The sequence below is a fragment of the Giraffa tippelskirchi genome, chromosome 4, assembly GCF_054371585.1.
Source record: "Giraffa tippelskirchi isolate mGirTip1 chromosome 4, T2T-mGirTip1v1.2.pri, whole genome shotgun sequence".
Classification (NCBI taxonomy): Eukaryota; Metazoa; Chordata; class Mammalia; order Artiodactyla; family Giraffidae; genus Giraffa; species Giraffa tippelskirchi.
Window position 1 is genome coordinate 203,101,992 of NC_137278.1, and position 15,501 is coordinate 203,117,492.

Genomic DNA, 15,501 nt, shown 5'->3' on the forward strand with positions numbered 1-15,501 from the left:
TTAGGACTCTCCACTTCCACTGCAGGGGGTACAGGTTTGATCTCTGGTCAGGGAACTAAGATTCCACATGGCCATGCAGCAAATCCCCCCTAGCCCCCAAAATAAATTATAAAGGACTTGTAAAGAATGACAGGATTGATTTTTAGTTGGGATAGGAAGGTGGCAAGTAGAACATCTTGGGTTTGTTCTTTTTTAAAAAATACAACTGACCCTTGAAAAATAAAGGGTTGGGACTAACCCTCCATGCAATCAAGTCTGTGCATTTCTTTTATCAATGGCCCTCTGTGTCTGCAGTCCAACCACAGGTGGTACTGTAGTATTCATTGAGAAAGTTTCAGGTATAGAGTGGACCCACATAGTTCAAACCTGTGCTGTTTGAGGATCAACTGTTAATTGCTGATGAGCTCTTGATAGTGAATCCAGCTGTATCCCTATCTTTGAACTCTGTAGCTTTTCCACTTAACATACATTTTTATTGGCATTGTGCTAGTAACAATACTAAGCCTTTCATGTGGGTTGCTGGAACTGTATTATACAATTTAGGAGGTGGTGGTAGTCTCATTTTACAGAAGAAAAAAAGTCCCAGAAAGGTTCAATGATCTGCTCCAGGTTGAACAGAAAATGCCTGATCTGAATTCAAATCTAGGCAGCCCTACTCAGAATTCTGCAATGTATTTGATGCTGGGGCCTCCCAGGCCCTCTTGAAATACATGATCTACTTGTTAATCAGGGGAAAATACATCACTTGTCAGTAAAGAAAACTTGTACTTAGATGAAGGTTAGGGTTCTTCATATTGTGGAGTCTAGTTTTTACAAGTTAAATTGAGAAATGTCTTAGACTTCCTTTGAATCAAGTCGTACTTGGTGAATCTTCTGTCTGGAGTTTTGAAGTGAGAGGTTTGACCAAAGCACAGTATGTCTCTAAAAGATGACTTAGAGCAGTTGTGAATGCCTTCTAAAACTAAAGTTCACTTTTTAAAACATACATGGTTACAGAATTCAGACAGAGGAAATTTATGTATGGAGTTTTCCATTTTTAATATTTGGTTAAACAAAATACATCTTTTGTAAACAAACCCAGCACAAGGCCAACAAAAAGGAATAAAAGCAAGAAAAAACAAAAAGCCTAGGGTTGTCCCTTACTGGGCATCAGCGTCAGGCCTGCCCACTTCCTTAAAGGTAGTGGGGCTTTCTGCCCTCGGGCATCAGCATAGGTCCCTGTTCCTAAGCACCAGAATTGGATTATGAACAGAGAAACCAGCCCTGAAATGTTTAAGCGTCTTTGCATATCCCATTGGCTTATGGACTCCAAGTGCGTGAGGACTCCTTTGAAGTGCCGTCTGCACAGGCCCAAGCAGACTGGTGGCGAGGAGTTTTCTCCTCCTCCTCCCAGGAAATGGCTTACATCACTGACAGTGCCAATGGACCCAAGGTCCTGCTTGTGACAGTCAGCAAGGTTGGCTGTAACTTCTGGCTGGTGGTGGTTGGAATGTCATTGTGCAGGGGTGACGAGCTCCCTGTGGTGCCAAGCAGGTCTGGTATAGAAAATGGTGCAGAAGAGACTGCGGCCACTTGCTGAGAGGGTGAAATGCAGTAGCTGCTTGGTGGCCTCTGTTACTCAGCGTTAAAAAAATGGCCTTGTGGGATTGAAGATACATGTGCAGAAAAAGTGCTGGTGTAAACATGCACTCCAGTCACAGTGGGGAGAAAGCCTCAGCTTCATCCCATTAAGTTTGCTCAGGCTGGACATGCAAGCCCCAGGCTGGCTCTGCTGCTGGAGAGGAGTCTGGCCAGTGGGGCAGCTCTCAGACCTGCCAAGACCATTGATCTGTAAGGGCTGGACAGGCCACCCCTGCCTGCCCCCTTGCCTTGAGACAACCACGGCCCCTTTGGTGACAGGCGCTGTAGTCTAACACTTACTTCTCCTCCGCTTGTTTTCCAAAGTTACCAGGAGAAAAGTGGCCTACAGCTATTTAAAGAGGTAGGGGGTGGGTCAATTCTCAGTTGATCTGTAAAGGAAACTCCAGAGATGACAAACCCAGGTCCTAAGCAGAATGCACATATCCACCCAACGTGAGGGCTCTGCTTCTGGTCACCAGAGTGACTCCAAGCCTAGGACTTCTACTAATTTGAGCTGCTCCAAATCTCTGTGGGCTTAGCTTCACAATACTTCACTTGCCCAATGCTGTCTCAAACTAGTAGAATTTGATGGTGAAGGCAGCCTTTATTTTTTTCTGATTTTGCTGGGGTGGGTCAGCTGGGAAAACTGCCCTTCGGCCTGTCTTGTGTCCCCAAACCTCCTAAACCAGTGCGGTGAAGTGGCAGGGACGATGCTGGAGTGAGGCAGACAGGCTGTGCCTGTCCCCAGCCTGGCTTTGGTCACATCCTCTTAGGTATCTAGCTCACCCTGTCATGCTAGAATATTATAGGATTCAACCACCCAGCATGGAATATTAGAGAACTTTTCATTATAAAACTTCAAGGATGGCCATAAGCCACTCTTAAAAATGGGGTCAAGGTGGCATTGAGGGTTGGAGACAGCATGCTGTACGGCTGCTGCAGTTCTGGAGATGGTTTCCTGAGAGGCCTTTCTGTTCTAAGGCCTTCAAACCAGTCCCATGGGCTTTGCCTGGACTGGGTGTTCAGACTCACTGGTTGCCAGAAAAGGGGAAGGGGAGGCAGCATCTCCAGGTGAGTCAGAGCAGCAGTGAACTCCAGCAGAGCCTCTGTCAAGTCCTCATAGAAATGGAGAAAGGAAGCTAAGACCCACCTTTCTTTCTCCTCTTTTAAATAAAACCAAGGTCTCCACAGCTCGCCCTAAGCACACGGAGCTCCTACTTTCCTTTTCCAGGAGCGAGTAACGCTGGTTGGTTCTTGTAACAGTCCACATGTCTGTCCTATTGCACTGTCAAATCGGAGGGGAAAAAAAACCCGATGAGATGTTTGGGGAAGTGGCAAGGGCAGACCCATGGTAGAGGCCACAGCACATCACGGAGGATTTTGGGGGGCTGAGGTGAGGGGAGGCTGGGTGGGACTGCATCACACATCAGCCCTCCAACTCTGATGGGCCTCCACCTCTTCTGGTACCACCAGCAGGAGTTCACAGTTCTTTCCTCGCAAATGATGTTTTAGAAATTTCCTACAGGAAAAAAAGGGTAGATGAAAGAGAAAATGAAATGCTAGTAAAATTGCAAATGCCAGTCATGGGGCCACATGTTCACTGCCAGGCAGTAACCTTGTTATTTATACCCTTGGCAGTCCTGAACACAGTCTAGTCATCTTGTTCTTGGAGCAGTCCATGTTTGGTTACCTCTCAATCTTTCCAGTTAAATTTCCAATCTGAATTTTTGCTCATCCTTGTTTGTTACTGCCAACAGTAGCCAGTTCTGTGAGGAGAGCCCCAAGCACTCTAAAGGACTTCTAATTGTAAAATCAAAAGAAAAGGTTTCTTCTTTGGTCCTAAGAAAATTTAGCCCTCTGTGGCCCAAATGTCTGTCTTCCTTTCTCTGAACTGGCAGCTATACTGTCACAATTGTCTAAGCTGGAGAATGTTACAAGGGCAGTCCCACCAGCCAGCATCCAAGGTAATGGCACTTCTCTACCAGGGGACTTAACATCCTTAGGGGCCATGGAAGATTCAGGTCTCTTAAATCTAAGACCCTATGATTCTAAGTAACAACAGGGAGAGGATCCACAGAGCTAGGAATTTCACGTGTCAAATACCCAAAGGTAAGTTCAACCTGCCAGTACACCAGCCACACAGGTACCTGAGCTCGCTCTCGCCTCCAATCCATTCGGGCATCTTCAGTTTGGAGTCGAGGTTGTAGTAGGCACCTCCCACCTCTCGAACACAGATCCAGTGCTGCCTTTTGAGTGGCAGCTTCAGGGGACCCCAGCACAGGCTGGAGGGCAGGTTCATGATGAAGCCCATAACGTTTGTGAGAGCAATAGCACTGACATCCCTGCAGAACAGAAACGGAGTCAGGATCCACGGGGTCAGCCAACTCCCCAGGATTCCCCGGCTGTAACCCCACCACTGGCCTCCTTTCCAGCCGAGTGCCAGATCCCTTGAAGTCAAGCCTGGTTCGATTACCTGCGCTTGTCCCACCAAACAGCTTCATAGCCTTTGGTCTGAAGTGCTGCCATAATGACGTTCACATCATAGTTCCCATTTCCCAGCATGCTCTTCTTGTGGGGGGTCACCATGGTGTTTGGAGATAACCTGCAAATGCAACAGGAAGGAAGCAGAGGCTTGCTGGCCAGCCCAAGCCCTCCTGGCCCCACACTGGCAGGGACAGAAGACACTTTACACCACTGCCCCTGGAAGCCTGTTGCCGTCCACTCAAGTTAATGTAACCAGCTTTTACTAAAGTATTTTGTAGTGTGGGCTCCTGCTGTCCTAGGGATTTATCTTTCTTTTGATGTAAAACGGTAATTCAGCAGTGGTGGGGCCTATCTGCCTGCCTTTTAGAAAGTGTGTCTATAGTGAATTCAATGGATATAAAGAAAGAAATCTCTCATTTATGAAATCCCCAGACTTTCCTTTTCTGCAATCTTCTTCTTTGCTGATCTTCCTGCTTTGATACAGCCTTTTTTTTTAACATTAGAAAATAATATTTGATATTTTGATTTGCATGGATAGCATCTGTCATTACTTTTATTTTTTACAGTTTAAATGCTTTCTACTTAAGGCGTACATACTTGGTAATTATTAATTACTAAATACTCAAAGGCCTACACACAGGTAACATCAATGTATGAACTGGGGCCACAGGGAAAGCAATTAACAACAGTATTAAAATGAAATGCATGAACCACCTAAAGGTATTCCAAATATACACGTGTGTGAAATACTGGAATTTGAAAGAAAATACACCAATTGAAAAACATTTCTGCACCAGACAAACAAAACTCAACTGCAGTCTGGTGTGCCCACTGGCTTTAAGCCATCTTTGGGTCAGGCCTCTCTAGCTACTCCTCCACCTTCAGATAAGCTCAGTTCTGCAGGCACTTCCAATCCTATTAATTTGCTTTTGCAGGCTGCGCAGGCCAGGACCTGCAGGAAGGCAGGGGCAGCCCACCTCTCACCCCCGAGGAAGGGAAACGTCGTGAGTTCCTCAGGAATACAGGTGGAGAGCGGCTATCTAGGAGGTTGCTAACTGCCATCTCCAGAAGAGAATCAGATCTTGCAGTCAACTCTAAAAACTTAATAGATCTTAGACTCTACACACAGCAACCATACTGGTATTTTTCCAACAACTCTTGCCACTCTTAAACCCTCCAAGGCTCCCAAAGCACTTAAATACGATCTAAATGACATCGGCGGGTCTGTAAGACCCTTAGGATTCTGCTGACCTCGTCACTACCTCTCAGCACAAAGACCTTCTGTCTACTACCTGGACACACAAGCTCCTTCTCTCTTTCGGGCCTCTGAGCTCGCTCACTGTCTCCGATGTCTGGAATGCTCTTCCCCTACATCTTCACTCGGTCTGCTCCCCGTTATGTGGGTCTCAAGTGTTACTGCCCTAGAGACCTTTTCTGACTGGCCAACCTTAACTTTCTCCCAGTCATTTCCTCTTACATCCACCTGCTCTAATTTAATTACAGCCCAGGTTACTACTGGACATGTTTTCTGACTTGCCTGTGGGCTAATAAGAGGAAAGGCCAGCCAAGTCCCTTGGTTTGGGTCTAAAATGTAGCTTGATAGGATAAAGGCTCTCCGTGCATTCTTGGGCACTTGGATTAAATGCGAAAGCCTATGGAAGAAAGCCTATCTCAAGATACACCAAGTGCCTTCCTTCACCAACTTTTCAATAGCTTCTCAATACCTTCAGTGAAGTCTCCAGCCAGTAGATGCATGAAGGTTCCAGTAGAGAAACTGCCGAGTCTGCCACCTCTTTTATCACCTAACTCTCTACCAGGCTTGAACCTTAGTGCTGTGCTTTCCCCCCAGTGTGTTCCCAAAGGATCACAGAAGGTGCTCAATACAGTAGCTGAATGAATCAAGTAAACAGGTTTCCTGCAGGATTCCTTAAAAAATGCTTATATTTACCTTGAGTCTCCAGGAGACAAGGGTTGTGTGTGGGGGCGGGGGGAGGTGGGTTGGGGGGGTAATAAAAGGTTTCAGTTCCCAAACATCCTTGAGTGCACAATTTTTTGAAGTGCACCTTCGAGGATTAGAGTTTTCAAGGGCGTCTTCCCCTTGTCCTACATCTTCTATCTCAGATTCAAACCCTTGCCTGTCTATTCCTACTCTCTCCCCCTAACTGGAGGCCCCTCATCTCACACCTAGATATTTTGAAACAGGTTCCTAAATTGACCTCCGTGCTTCCAAACACTCCTTCCGCCTACTCAGCCTGTATGTTCCTGCCATAGTCACCAAAGTGTCATTTCAATTACTTACATGAGAACTGCCAATAGGGCAGCTACCTCGCTGGCCAACTCCAAGCCTGCCAGCCCCCCTTGGGGGCTGTTTCCCTTTCACTGGGCTTAGTGGACTTCAGGTCCCATGACCATGCGGCCTCTCTTCTTTATCCTAGTCCTTGTTCCAAGCGAAATCCTAAAGGTTCTTCAAGTTCCACCTACCACCCAACCTCTTTCATGAAATCCTTCTTGGCTCCAAGGCAGTAGGAAAAAAGAGGGATATCTAAGGACCACACATATTTAAGTTCACATCCAAGCAGCATCAGTTATCAATTTTGAGATTTAATCTCCACACCTGTTAGCTTACCTGTAAACATGGGAACTATTCCTATCTTATAGGACCATTGAAGAATTCAGTTATTTCACACTTGTCCAATGAAATAGCCAATGCAGGAGTGGCTACATAAATAAATCCCAAAGCAAAGGGGTGACTGTATCTCTCAAAGCTGGGCACTAGCAACTGAATAACCATGTTTGCCAAACCAATCAATATAGGAAAGGCCAAGAATGGTTTCCATCTCAATCCTAGAGGAGTGGTCATTTGAGTAAGTGGAATCCAGGACTTCCCTGGTGGTCCAGTGGTTCAGACTCTATGCTTCCTGTGCAGGAGCATGGGTGCAATCCCTGATTGGGAAACTAAGCTGCAACAGGCTGAGTGCAGCAAAAAAAAAAGGTAAAAAAATTTTTGAAGAAGTGGGATCTATCCATTGTGCCCATTAAACCAGTACTTCTTTTTACTTTAACAATAGTCAGGTGCCCACTGTGTTAGCTACTTTTAAGAGATTTATCAGGTAATCCTTCTAACAATCTTGAGATTAACCCCACAGTGTAAACAAGCTGAGGCATAGAGGTCAGGGTGGCTTGTACAGTCATATACAGCTAATGAGTAGCAGAGCTAGGAATCCACCTCTAAACCTAAAGCTACACTCAACAGTCTCCTGGATACCTCAACACCTGCTCCCACTGAATCCCATGGGAATTCTACTTTGTCTCAGTAGAATGTTTCCTTGAGATTCCTTGGCAAACTCCTGTTCAAGACTGTCTTAATATTTTCCACAGAGATTCTGAACTATACACTAGCCTCTCATTTTTGTCACCACGGCAGAGGTAAGAGCCATGAGATGTGAAGTCATCCACAAGTGAGACGATGGGTTCTAGTCTCGTTTTCCACTGATGTCTGTGTCCTCAGTTAAGTCTCAGGTCCTCTCTTGTGGTTACCACTGTGTTTGTCTAAGGTGATGTTTCAGGTTTCAATGAAAAGGAGCTGTGGAAACATTTCATCAAGATTCCTTTTCTCTCAATTTTTTCCTTTTTATCAGTTCTGAAGAGGTGTGACCTTAGAAAACATGGCCCGGGACCTCCTAATGTGTTTTTAAATTATTAAATACATAAAGCACAGATTACAGGGCAGGCACACCAAAGGATTCTGTAGGTGGTGGCAATGAGGAGGAGTCTGCCTGGCCCTTGCATAACAGAATTTAAATCTCTAGAGGTTAACACTCAACAACACGTTTTCTTAGTGTACAACCACCATACCTTCAAATGTGGTTCCTTCCTTTAAATGTGTGCTCAGGGACTTTTTAATGGGGGGGCAGATGGGCTTCTCTGTGGTAGACGATGTTCACCAGTATCTATAATCCCTTATAGTTTGATCTTTTCTCCAATTTCAGCTGTTCATCCTTTCCAAACCAACAACCTCTCTGCTATTACTACAATCGTGATCCCTATCTTCAAACCCTGGACTGAGCCTGTCACACCTGACTGTCTCTTCCCTGTTCCTGTGTTGCTGTTATTAGCTTAGTCCTTTCCAAATCCCTATTCATTTCCATGTCAACCATGAGTCATCTCATACCCACAACTGCACTGAAACTCCACCCTGCTTTTGTATTTCTTCTACCTGGCTAGAATTCAACTGCAAGGATGAACTTCCTCTCAACAAATGGCATTAATCAAAAACTTTTCCCCATTTCTACCATTTATCAACCACATCTTCAAAACAGCACAGAACTTTAGATCTGGGAATTTAAAATTACCTAGTTAACATCACTGTCAACGTTACTCTTTTAAGATCCAAACATATTATCTTTTTTCCTTTAAATTGCTCTAAATTCCAAAGTTCTAATTCACTTAAATCTATTCTCAAGCTGGGTCAATGTACAGTTCTGAGCTGTATTACTTCCCCGTGGCTAAGTCTTGTTCAGCTTGCTTTCTTTACAGTGCCGAGTGGTGCCTGGCACACTGCAGGCAGCTAGTAAATGTTTGCTTAAAAAATTCCATCCTCTCCCCCTCACCTCTTCTCCCTTTTTTTTTTTTCCCTCTGATCCCTTTCACACTTCTTTGTTTCTGTGTATCCACACAGAATCTTCCCATATTAAATACTCTGTACAGAATGAGACCTCTGGAGTGGTAGGGTCCAAATATTCTCGTATGTGCTGGTCTGCTATTACTTTGAGATGGACATTTACATCATGCTGATAGGTAACTGGAGAATGCAGTACAACTTGCTAAAGCTTCAAAAGCCAGAACAGAACTTTGGTTCTATGTGAGTTTAGCAAATATTTAGCATTCTTTCAATCGGGGAAAACACAGCTGAAAGAGTCCTGCTGTTATCCACAAACAGCTTATAATCACAGTCCACATCTTCAGACCCAGGCCCAACTTCCTAGAAGGGTGAGCGGCTATTGTTGATATAATTGCTCTGACACCCCTTCCCAGTATTCAGGAAGGAGCAGGGCAGTTGGGAAAGCACGTCCTCCATTCACAAAGCTTGGGTCCAAATCCTACGATTAATAGGTCTGTTCCCTCATCTGGAAAAATGAGAAGTAACAGGATCTACCTTATAAGATGGGTGTCAGGAGCGAGTTAACACAAGGAAAGCACTCAGAACAGTGCTCTGCACAGAGTGAGTACTCATCTGTGTTAGTAATTATCATCATGTTGACCGGGCCAAATTTATTGAAGTGAAAAACTTCTGAATGGACACACAGAATCTTGTAATTGACTTTTACTAGTGAGTGAAACTGGGCAAATTGCTTAAGGTGAATTCTGGTTTCCTAGGATCAAGGTTGTAAGATTGTCAGAGATCAAAGTACTAAGCACATTCAAGCACTCAGGGTCTTTTCCTTCTCCCTAGTCTTCGATTAGGAAATAATTTGCAAATATTCAATCAGGAGTAGATGTATTAATGGCTGGCCAAAAGGAAGCAGTCTAAAGGCCTGGCCTCCAGCAATCTGAGACAAATTATCTCATCTCCCAGGGCCCTACTTCCTGAAAAGAGTTCATTCTACTTGCCAGGTAATGGCTATGATGCAAAGGATACATTTGCCCTGCTAAGGCATTACTATGGTTATTATTGACCTTAGAAAATAATTACCCTCATTATAACTCTGTCAGCACACCAAGATTAACATTCTTTTAAGAGGGCCTATGGTTCTTTTAGGGTAAATGGTCCATACCTATGCTTCAAAAATCACCCCAGATAGGTTGCTCTCAACTGTAATTCAGGCCCTTCTGGGGCCATAATTTCACCTCTGAATGGAGTCAGAGAAGGATCTTCTATAACTGCCAATATGCACCGCTTGAAGAATTCCTGAGCTTTCTCTACGCTGAGAACTGAGCAGGATAACTCTTTAGAAGCTGGAGTAGTGAAACAGGCTCACTGCCAAAGTTGCTATGGACTGCAGACATGCTGCTGTGTTCATCCAGACACTGCAGCACCATTTCTCAAACTCGTTGAGAGAAAAATTTTAAAACATCAAAGCTGAGAGAAAAAAGCTGAACTTCTACCAACCTGTCTGACAGCACTTTGCAAAGTAGATAAGAAAGGCCATCTGGAATGAAGTAGAAAGGGGAGGGGACCTAAAGTCAGCTTCAAATTATAGCTTTGTTACTTCAAAGCTGTTTGGACAAGCTACCTGACCTTTCCTTCTCTTTCTTTATCAGTAAAATAGAGACAGTAAATCGACTAAGAGAGCTAAACAAAACACCATATAAAAAGCACCAAGGCCAGAACATGGCTTCACAGAGAAGCTGAGTATTGTGCCTGAACTTTCTTATGGAACCCACAACATTTCAACTCTGATGACAGGTGATTGAGTGTGTACATATCTGGCTCCCTTTCTAGACTCTTCAACTCCTTGAGGGCAGGACTTGAGCAGCATTAATATCATAGTGGTCAACAGCACAGCAACAAACCTGGATTTAAGCTTGACTTCATTTCTTGTTATGTTACCTTGGGCAAATTACTGAACTTCTCTGAGCCCTGTCTTTATCCACAAAATGGAAATAATTACACATTCCAATGGACTGTAGAGGGGATCACTTGAGATGACACCACTGAGGCTCTTAGCACTGAGCCTAGCCCATTGTAGGTGCTCAGCAAATGATTCTGGTTATACTCTTTCCCATTCCTGTGTCCCTTATACCTGCTAACAGCATCTAGCTAATAAGACCTGTTAGTTTGAAGGTTTATGCAGCAGAGAAGTTGCCCCATGCACAGAAATTCAGAAAGAGCAAAAACTATACGTATAAAGACCCCAACGAGAAGGGGAGTTCCCTACCTCTGGAAAATCTCTTGCAGCGTTTCCCGGGTGAAGGCATTGCTGTCCTGGAAGACGTTATTGAGGGCGTGCAGAGCACATAGCTCCCTGCGCTGTTTCTCATGGTAGATTTGTGGGGGTGCTGCCTGGGGCAGCTCCAATGATTCAGATTTGACCTTGTCTCCTTTCCATGGCACGCAACTCATGTTTTTCCTTTTAGGTTCCAGAGAGGGCTAAAAACACCCCACCCTTCCCTCCTGAGGAGGAATGTAAGCTTCTCAGTCTTTTGAGAATTCCTGAGGTCCACCTTACTTTCTGGTGTCCATGATTTATGCTTTGTCACGGGGAGAAGAAAAGGTTGGACTCAAAAGGAAAAATTATCCCCCTCTTCTCAGCAGAAAGGTAACTTTTGGATTAGTGTATTTCGCCACACTCTCAAAGTGCAGAAGTTTTATAAAACCATGTAAAATCAAAGACCTTGTTTTCCTTCTTCCACCCGCTCCAAAAAAACCCAACGATTTTCTTGCTGTATTTTCTCTCTGCAAATGCCAACCAGGCCTCAAGGCAGGAGGACCGAATGGAATCGGTCACATCGCTCCTTTTCTTCCATTTCTTTGGAACCACGAAGCCACTGGCTCGGGAGACAAGGCCTAAGCGGCGGATAAAACGCAAATTTCGAGCAGCTAACGAGGGCCGGCCGGCGTGGGTTCACGGGCCCTGCTGCGGCCTCGGGGGAGGCTCTCCATCCTCTCGGGTGTGGCGGGACCTCGAGGGGCCGAGGCGGCCGCAGCTCCTCCGGAAAGCGCGAACTCTCACCCTCTCGACGCGGCCCTACGGAGGAGACAACTCCTGTCAGCTCCGGCGGTCGTGCGGGCCACCGCGCAGGACCGGGCTGCTCCGGTAAGCGGCGCGGCGGGTCCGGCCCCAGCCCCAGGGAAGGTCCTTAGCGGCGACGCACAGGCCAGTCAGGGGTGGGGCCGGACAGTTCACCTCGGTCTCGGGGGCCTGGGCCCACCCAGCTCGCAGCCCCCACTCCAACCTCCCCGCCCGTCACGTGAGTGCATAAACCGGGCTGCCCTCCCGACGCTCCCCTAACCCCGCTCCCCGCGCCGCCCGGACAGCCTGCCGCCGCTCGCCCTCTCACCGCTGCGGGCCGCCACCTGGAGCTGCGGGCCGCCACCTGGGCCGCGCTCCGGGCCGGCGGGCGGGCGGGCAGGCGAGCGCACGCACCTGAGCCCGACGTCAGCGGCCCCCGCCCGGCGCGTGCTCCGGAAACGCCCTCCTGCGCCGTTTCCCCGCTGCCGCCCCGCCGCGGCGTCACGTCTGACGTCAGCCTGACGTTAGCAGCGGCGGCTTCGGGGCCGCGGCGGCTGTTCTGTTGACTGGGTGCGGGGATGGGACTTCGGCGGCGGTAGCCCGCCGCAGGTAGAGTTAAGTGCCGGGTTCTTCTGCTCTGTTTCTTCCCGGGCTGGGCCGGCCAGGCAGCCCGGCGAGTCCCGCCCCGGTGCCTGTCCCGCCCTTCGCTTCCCCGTCCCTCCCCTGGGCGTCGGCTCCATTCCAGGGCGGGACCCGGCCCACGGCTGCACTTTAGCGGCTCTTCCCACCCGTCCGCTCTCTCTGACCGGGCTTTTGGGGCTGAGTGCTTGCGCGAACCCGGACTAGTCTCACCTGCGCCGACCGTTTTCTGTAGCACGCCGTTTACCAGGTGATTTCATAGCGCTTTACTGACGCGGTCGGGCGCAGATTTTCTTGGTTAGTGGGCCCGACCACCGTCACTTTCCAGGAGCTCCTGCTTGCTAAGTTCCTTGCCGAGCCGAGTTTGAAGTGGTTCAGTTCAGTCCCTCAGTCGTGTCCGACTCTTTGCGACCCCATGAACCGCGTCACGCCAGGCCTCCCTGTACACCACCAACTCCCGGAGTCCATCCAAACCCATGTCCATTGAGTCGGTGATGCCATCCAACCATCTCATCCCTCTGTCGTCCCCTTCTCCTGCCCTCAATCTTTCCCAGCATCAGGGTCTTTTCCAACGAGTCAGCTCTTCGCATCAGGTGGTCAAAGTATTGGTGTTTCAGCTTCAACATCAGTCCTTGCAATGAACACCCAGGACTGATCTCCTTTAGGATGGACTGGTTGGATCTCCTTGCAGTCCAAGGGACTCTCAAGAGTCTTCTCCGACACCACAGTTCAAAAGCATCAATTCTTCGGCGCTCAGCTTTCTTTATAGTCCAACTCTCACATCCATACATGACCACTGGAAAAACCATAGCCTTGACTAGACGAACCTTTGTTGACAAAGTAATGTCTCTGCTTTTTAATATGCTATCTAGATTGGTCATTCTTTCCTTCCAAGGAGTAAGCGTCTTTTAATTCCATGGCTGCAATCACCATCTGCAATGATTTTGGAGCCCCAAAAGTGGTATAGAGCCCCATTTCAGTTCCTTGGTGTCGAATTTTGGCTTGCTACTCACAGACCACCGTCCTTTTGCCTTCAGTTTCCCGTCTGGTGCATGGTGGCGGCCATAGAGTTTTCCTCTGAATTTTCTCTAGGTCTATCTTGAGAGCAGTGTGTGTGTCAGGAAAATGAACTCAGTCCCGCATGAATCTCCGCCCCCTGCTTTTTTTTTCTTCTGAATTTTTGTTCAGAAAGTTCGAAAAACAAACAAAAAATAACGATTCAGTCAGTTCTTTAATCCTGCTTCAACAGACGGAGAAGGCAATGGCACCCCACTCCAGTACTCTTGCCTGGAAAATCCCATGGACGGAGGAGCCGGGTAGGCTGCAGTCCATGGGGTCGCTAAGAGTCGGACACGACTGAGCGATTTCACTTTTCACTTTCATGCATTGGAGAAGGAAATGGCAACCCACTCCAGTGTTCTTGCCTGGAGAATCCCAGGGACGGGGGAGCCTGGTAGGCTGCCGTCTATGGGGTCGCACAAAGTCGGACACGACTGAAGCGACTTAGCAGCAGCAGCAGCAGCTTCAACAGAAAAGTAAAGTCGCTCATTCGTGTCCGACTCTTTGCAACCCCATGGACTATAGCCTACCAGGCTCCTCTATCCATGGGGTTTTCCAGGCAAGAGTACTGGAGTGGGTTGCCATTTCCTTCTCCAGGGGATCTTCCCGACCCAGGGATCGAACCCGGGTCTCCAGCATTGCAGATAGGCGCTCTACCGCCTGAGCCACCAGGGAAACCCCAATAGAACTCACTGTTAAAACACAAAATTCAACTGCCTAAATTTGAAAATCTAATTGGGTTATTAAACAACTCACGTATCTGGCAGCACCCTAGCTAGTAAATAGAAAGGTGCTCCTAGAAGTTGTGCAAAATGGAAGGTTTTTGGTAGAACAAAGTGGATTGTATCGCTGGAAGGGCAAATTCCCTTATAGGAAGGCAAGGGTCCTATCAGGCAGATTAGCTCAGTAGTGATTAGTTAAAGATTCTATTCCTGATAGAAGCTGAAACTGCAATTTAGTTGGGTGTTAAATCTTGGCCGAGTTTAACACAAGTGATATCTTCCCAGATGGTGCAGTGGTAAAAAACCTGCCTCCAGATTTTGGAGGCACTCCAAATTTGCACTCCAGTGCAAGAGGGGCAAGAGGTCTGGGTTTTGAGCTCTGGGCTGGGAAGATTCCCTGGAATAAGAAATGGCAACCCACTCCAGTATTGCCTGGAAAATTTCGTGGACAGGAGCCTGGTGGGCTGCAGTTCATGGGGTCGCAAAGAGACATGACTGAGCATGCACCCACAAGTGACTGTATTTGAGGCTTGTTTCTTTTTAACAACTCCATTACACCAAACAGACTAGCACTTAGCAGGTTGTAAGCCTGCCTGTGTGTTTGGGAGTCCTCTGCCCTGATCAACTCTTGAATTTTTTATAATTTGTAAGCCACCTAAGGATTACAGTTATATATGCATAAGATTCGTTATTGAGGCTTGCAAGCGATTTACTGCGAGCTGTCCTGTTAAGTTCATACTTCTTGTGCTGACAACTGAAGCACAGAGAGATTAACTTGTCAGGTCACATAGCTAGTAAGTAGTGGACCTAAGATTTGAACCTAGGTTCTAACCTGTCTTCAACAAAAGGATGTAAACATGATAAGGAATTCCTTCTCTAAAATGTGATTTCAGATTCTTAAAGAAGTACTTTCTCGGGCTTCCCTGGTGGTCCAGTGGTTAAGAATTTGGCTTGCAATGCAGGGGACACCAGTTCGATCCCTGGTCTGGGAAGATCCCATGTGCCGAGGGGCAGATAAGTCCGTGACCTGCAACTACTGAAGCTGGTGCTCCACATCAAGAGAATCCAAGGCAATGGGAAGCCTGTGCACTGAAACTAGAGAAAGCCTGAGAGCAGCAATGAAGACCCAGCACAGCCACAAATAAATAAATAAACAAACAAAAAAAAGATCCGACGTTTCTTAAAAAAAAAAAAAGTACCTTCTATGATAATATATATATTTTTTCTAGGTAAAGCCCTGTCGTGAGAAGGGCATTTTTTTTTTAAGCATACCATCAGGTGTAAGCACATTCTGAACTTGAACT

General features: G+C 46.9%; 1 protein-coding gene and 1 long non-coding RNA gene across 3 annotated transcripts; one reads left to right on the forward strand and one right to left on the reverse strand.

The window, feature by feature from the left end:
- Positions 1 to 1,013: 1,013 nt before the first annotated feature.
- JOSD1 (Josephin domain containing 1) lies at positions 1,014 to 12,219 on the reverse strand. Of its 2 annotated transcripts, none has more exons than XM_081590114.1 (5): positions 12,192 to 12,219; positions 10,983 to 11,792; positions 4,094 to 4,222; positions 3,768 to 3,962; positions 1,014 to 3,139 (listed from the first exon to the last, which is right to left on the reverse strand). In XM_081590114.1, exons 2-5 carry the CDS (start codon positions 11,165 to 11,167, stop codon positions 3,040 to 3,042), a joined length of 609 nt encoding a protein of 202 aa, XP_081446240.1. In that variant the 5' UTR covers positions 11,168 to 11,792; positions 12,192 to 12,219; the 3' UTR covers positions 1,014 to 3,039. The 2 variants fall into 2 exon arrangements, with proteins under 2 accessions (XP_081446240.1, XP_081446239.1); XM_081590113.1 differs by having other exon boundaries at positions 12,106 to 12,219.
- A 78-nt stretch (positions 12,220 to 12,297) lies between these two features.
- LOC145545501 (uncharacterized) lies at positions 12,298 to 15,364 on the forward strand. Its single transcript, XR_014082125.1, has 2 exons — positions 12,298 to 12,894; positions 14,035 to 15,364. It is a non-coding gene; the product is annotated as an uncharacterized LOC145545501 (long non-coding RNA).
- The last annotated feature ends 137 nt before the right edge of the window (positions 15,365 to 15,501 follow it).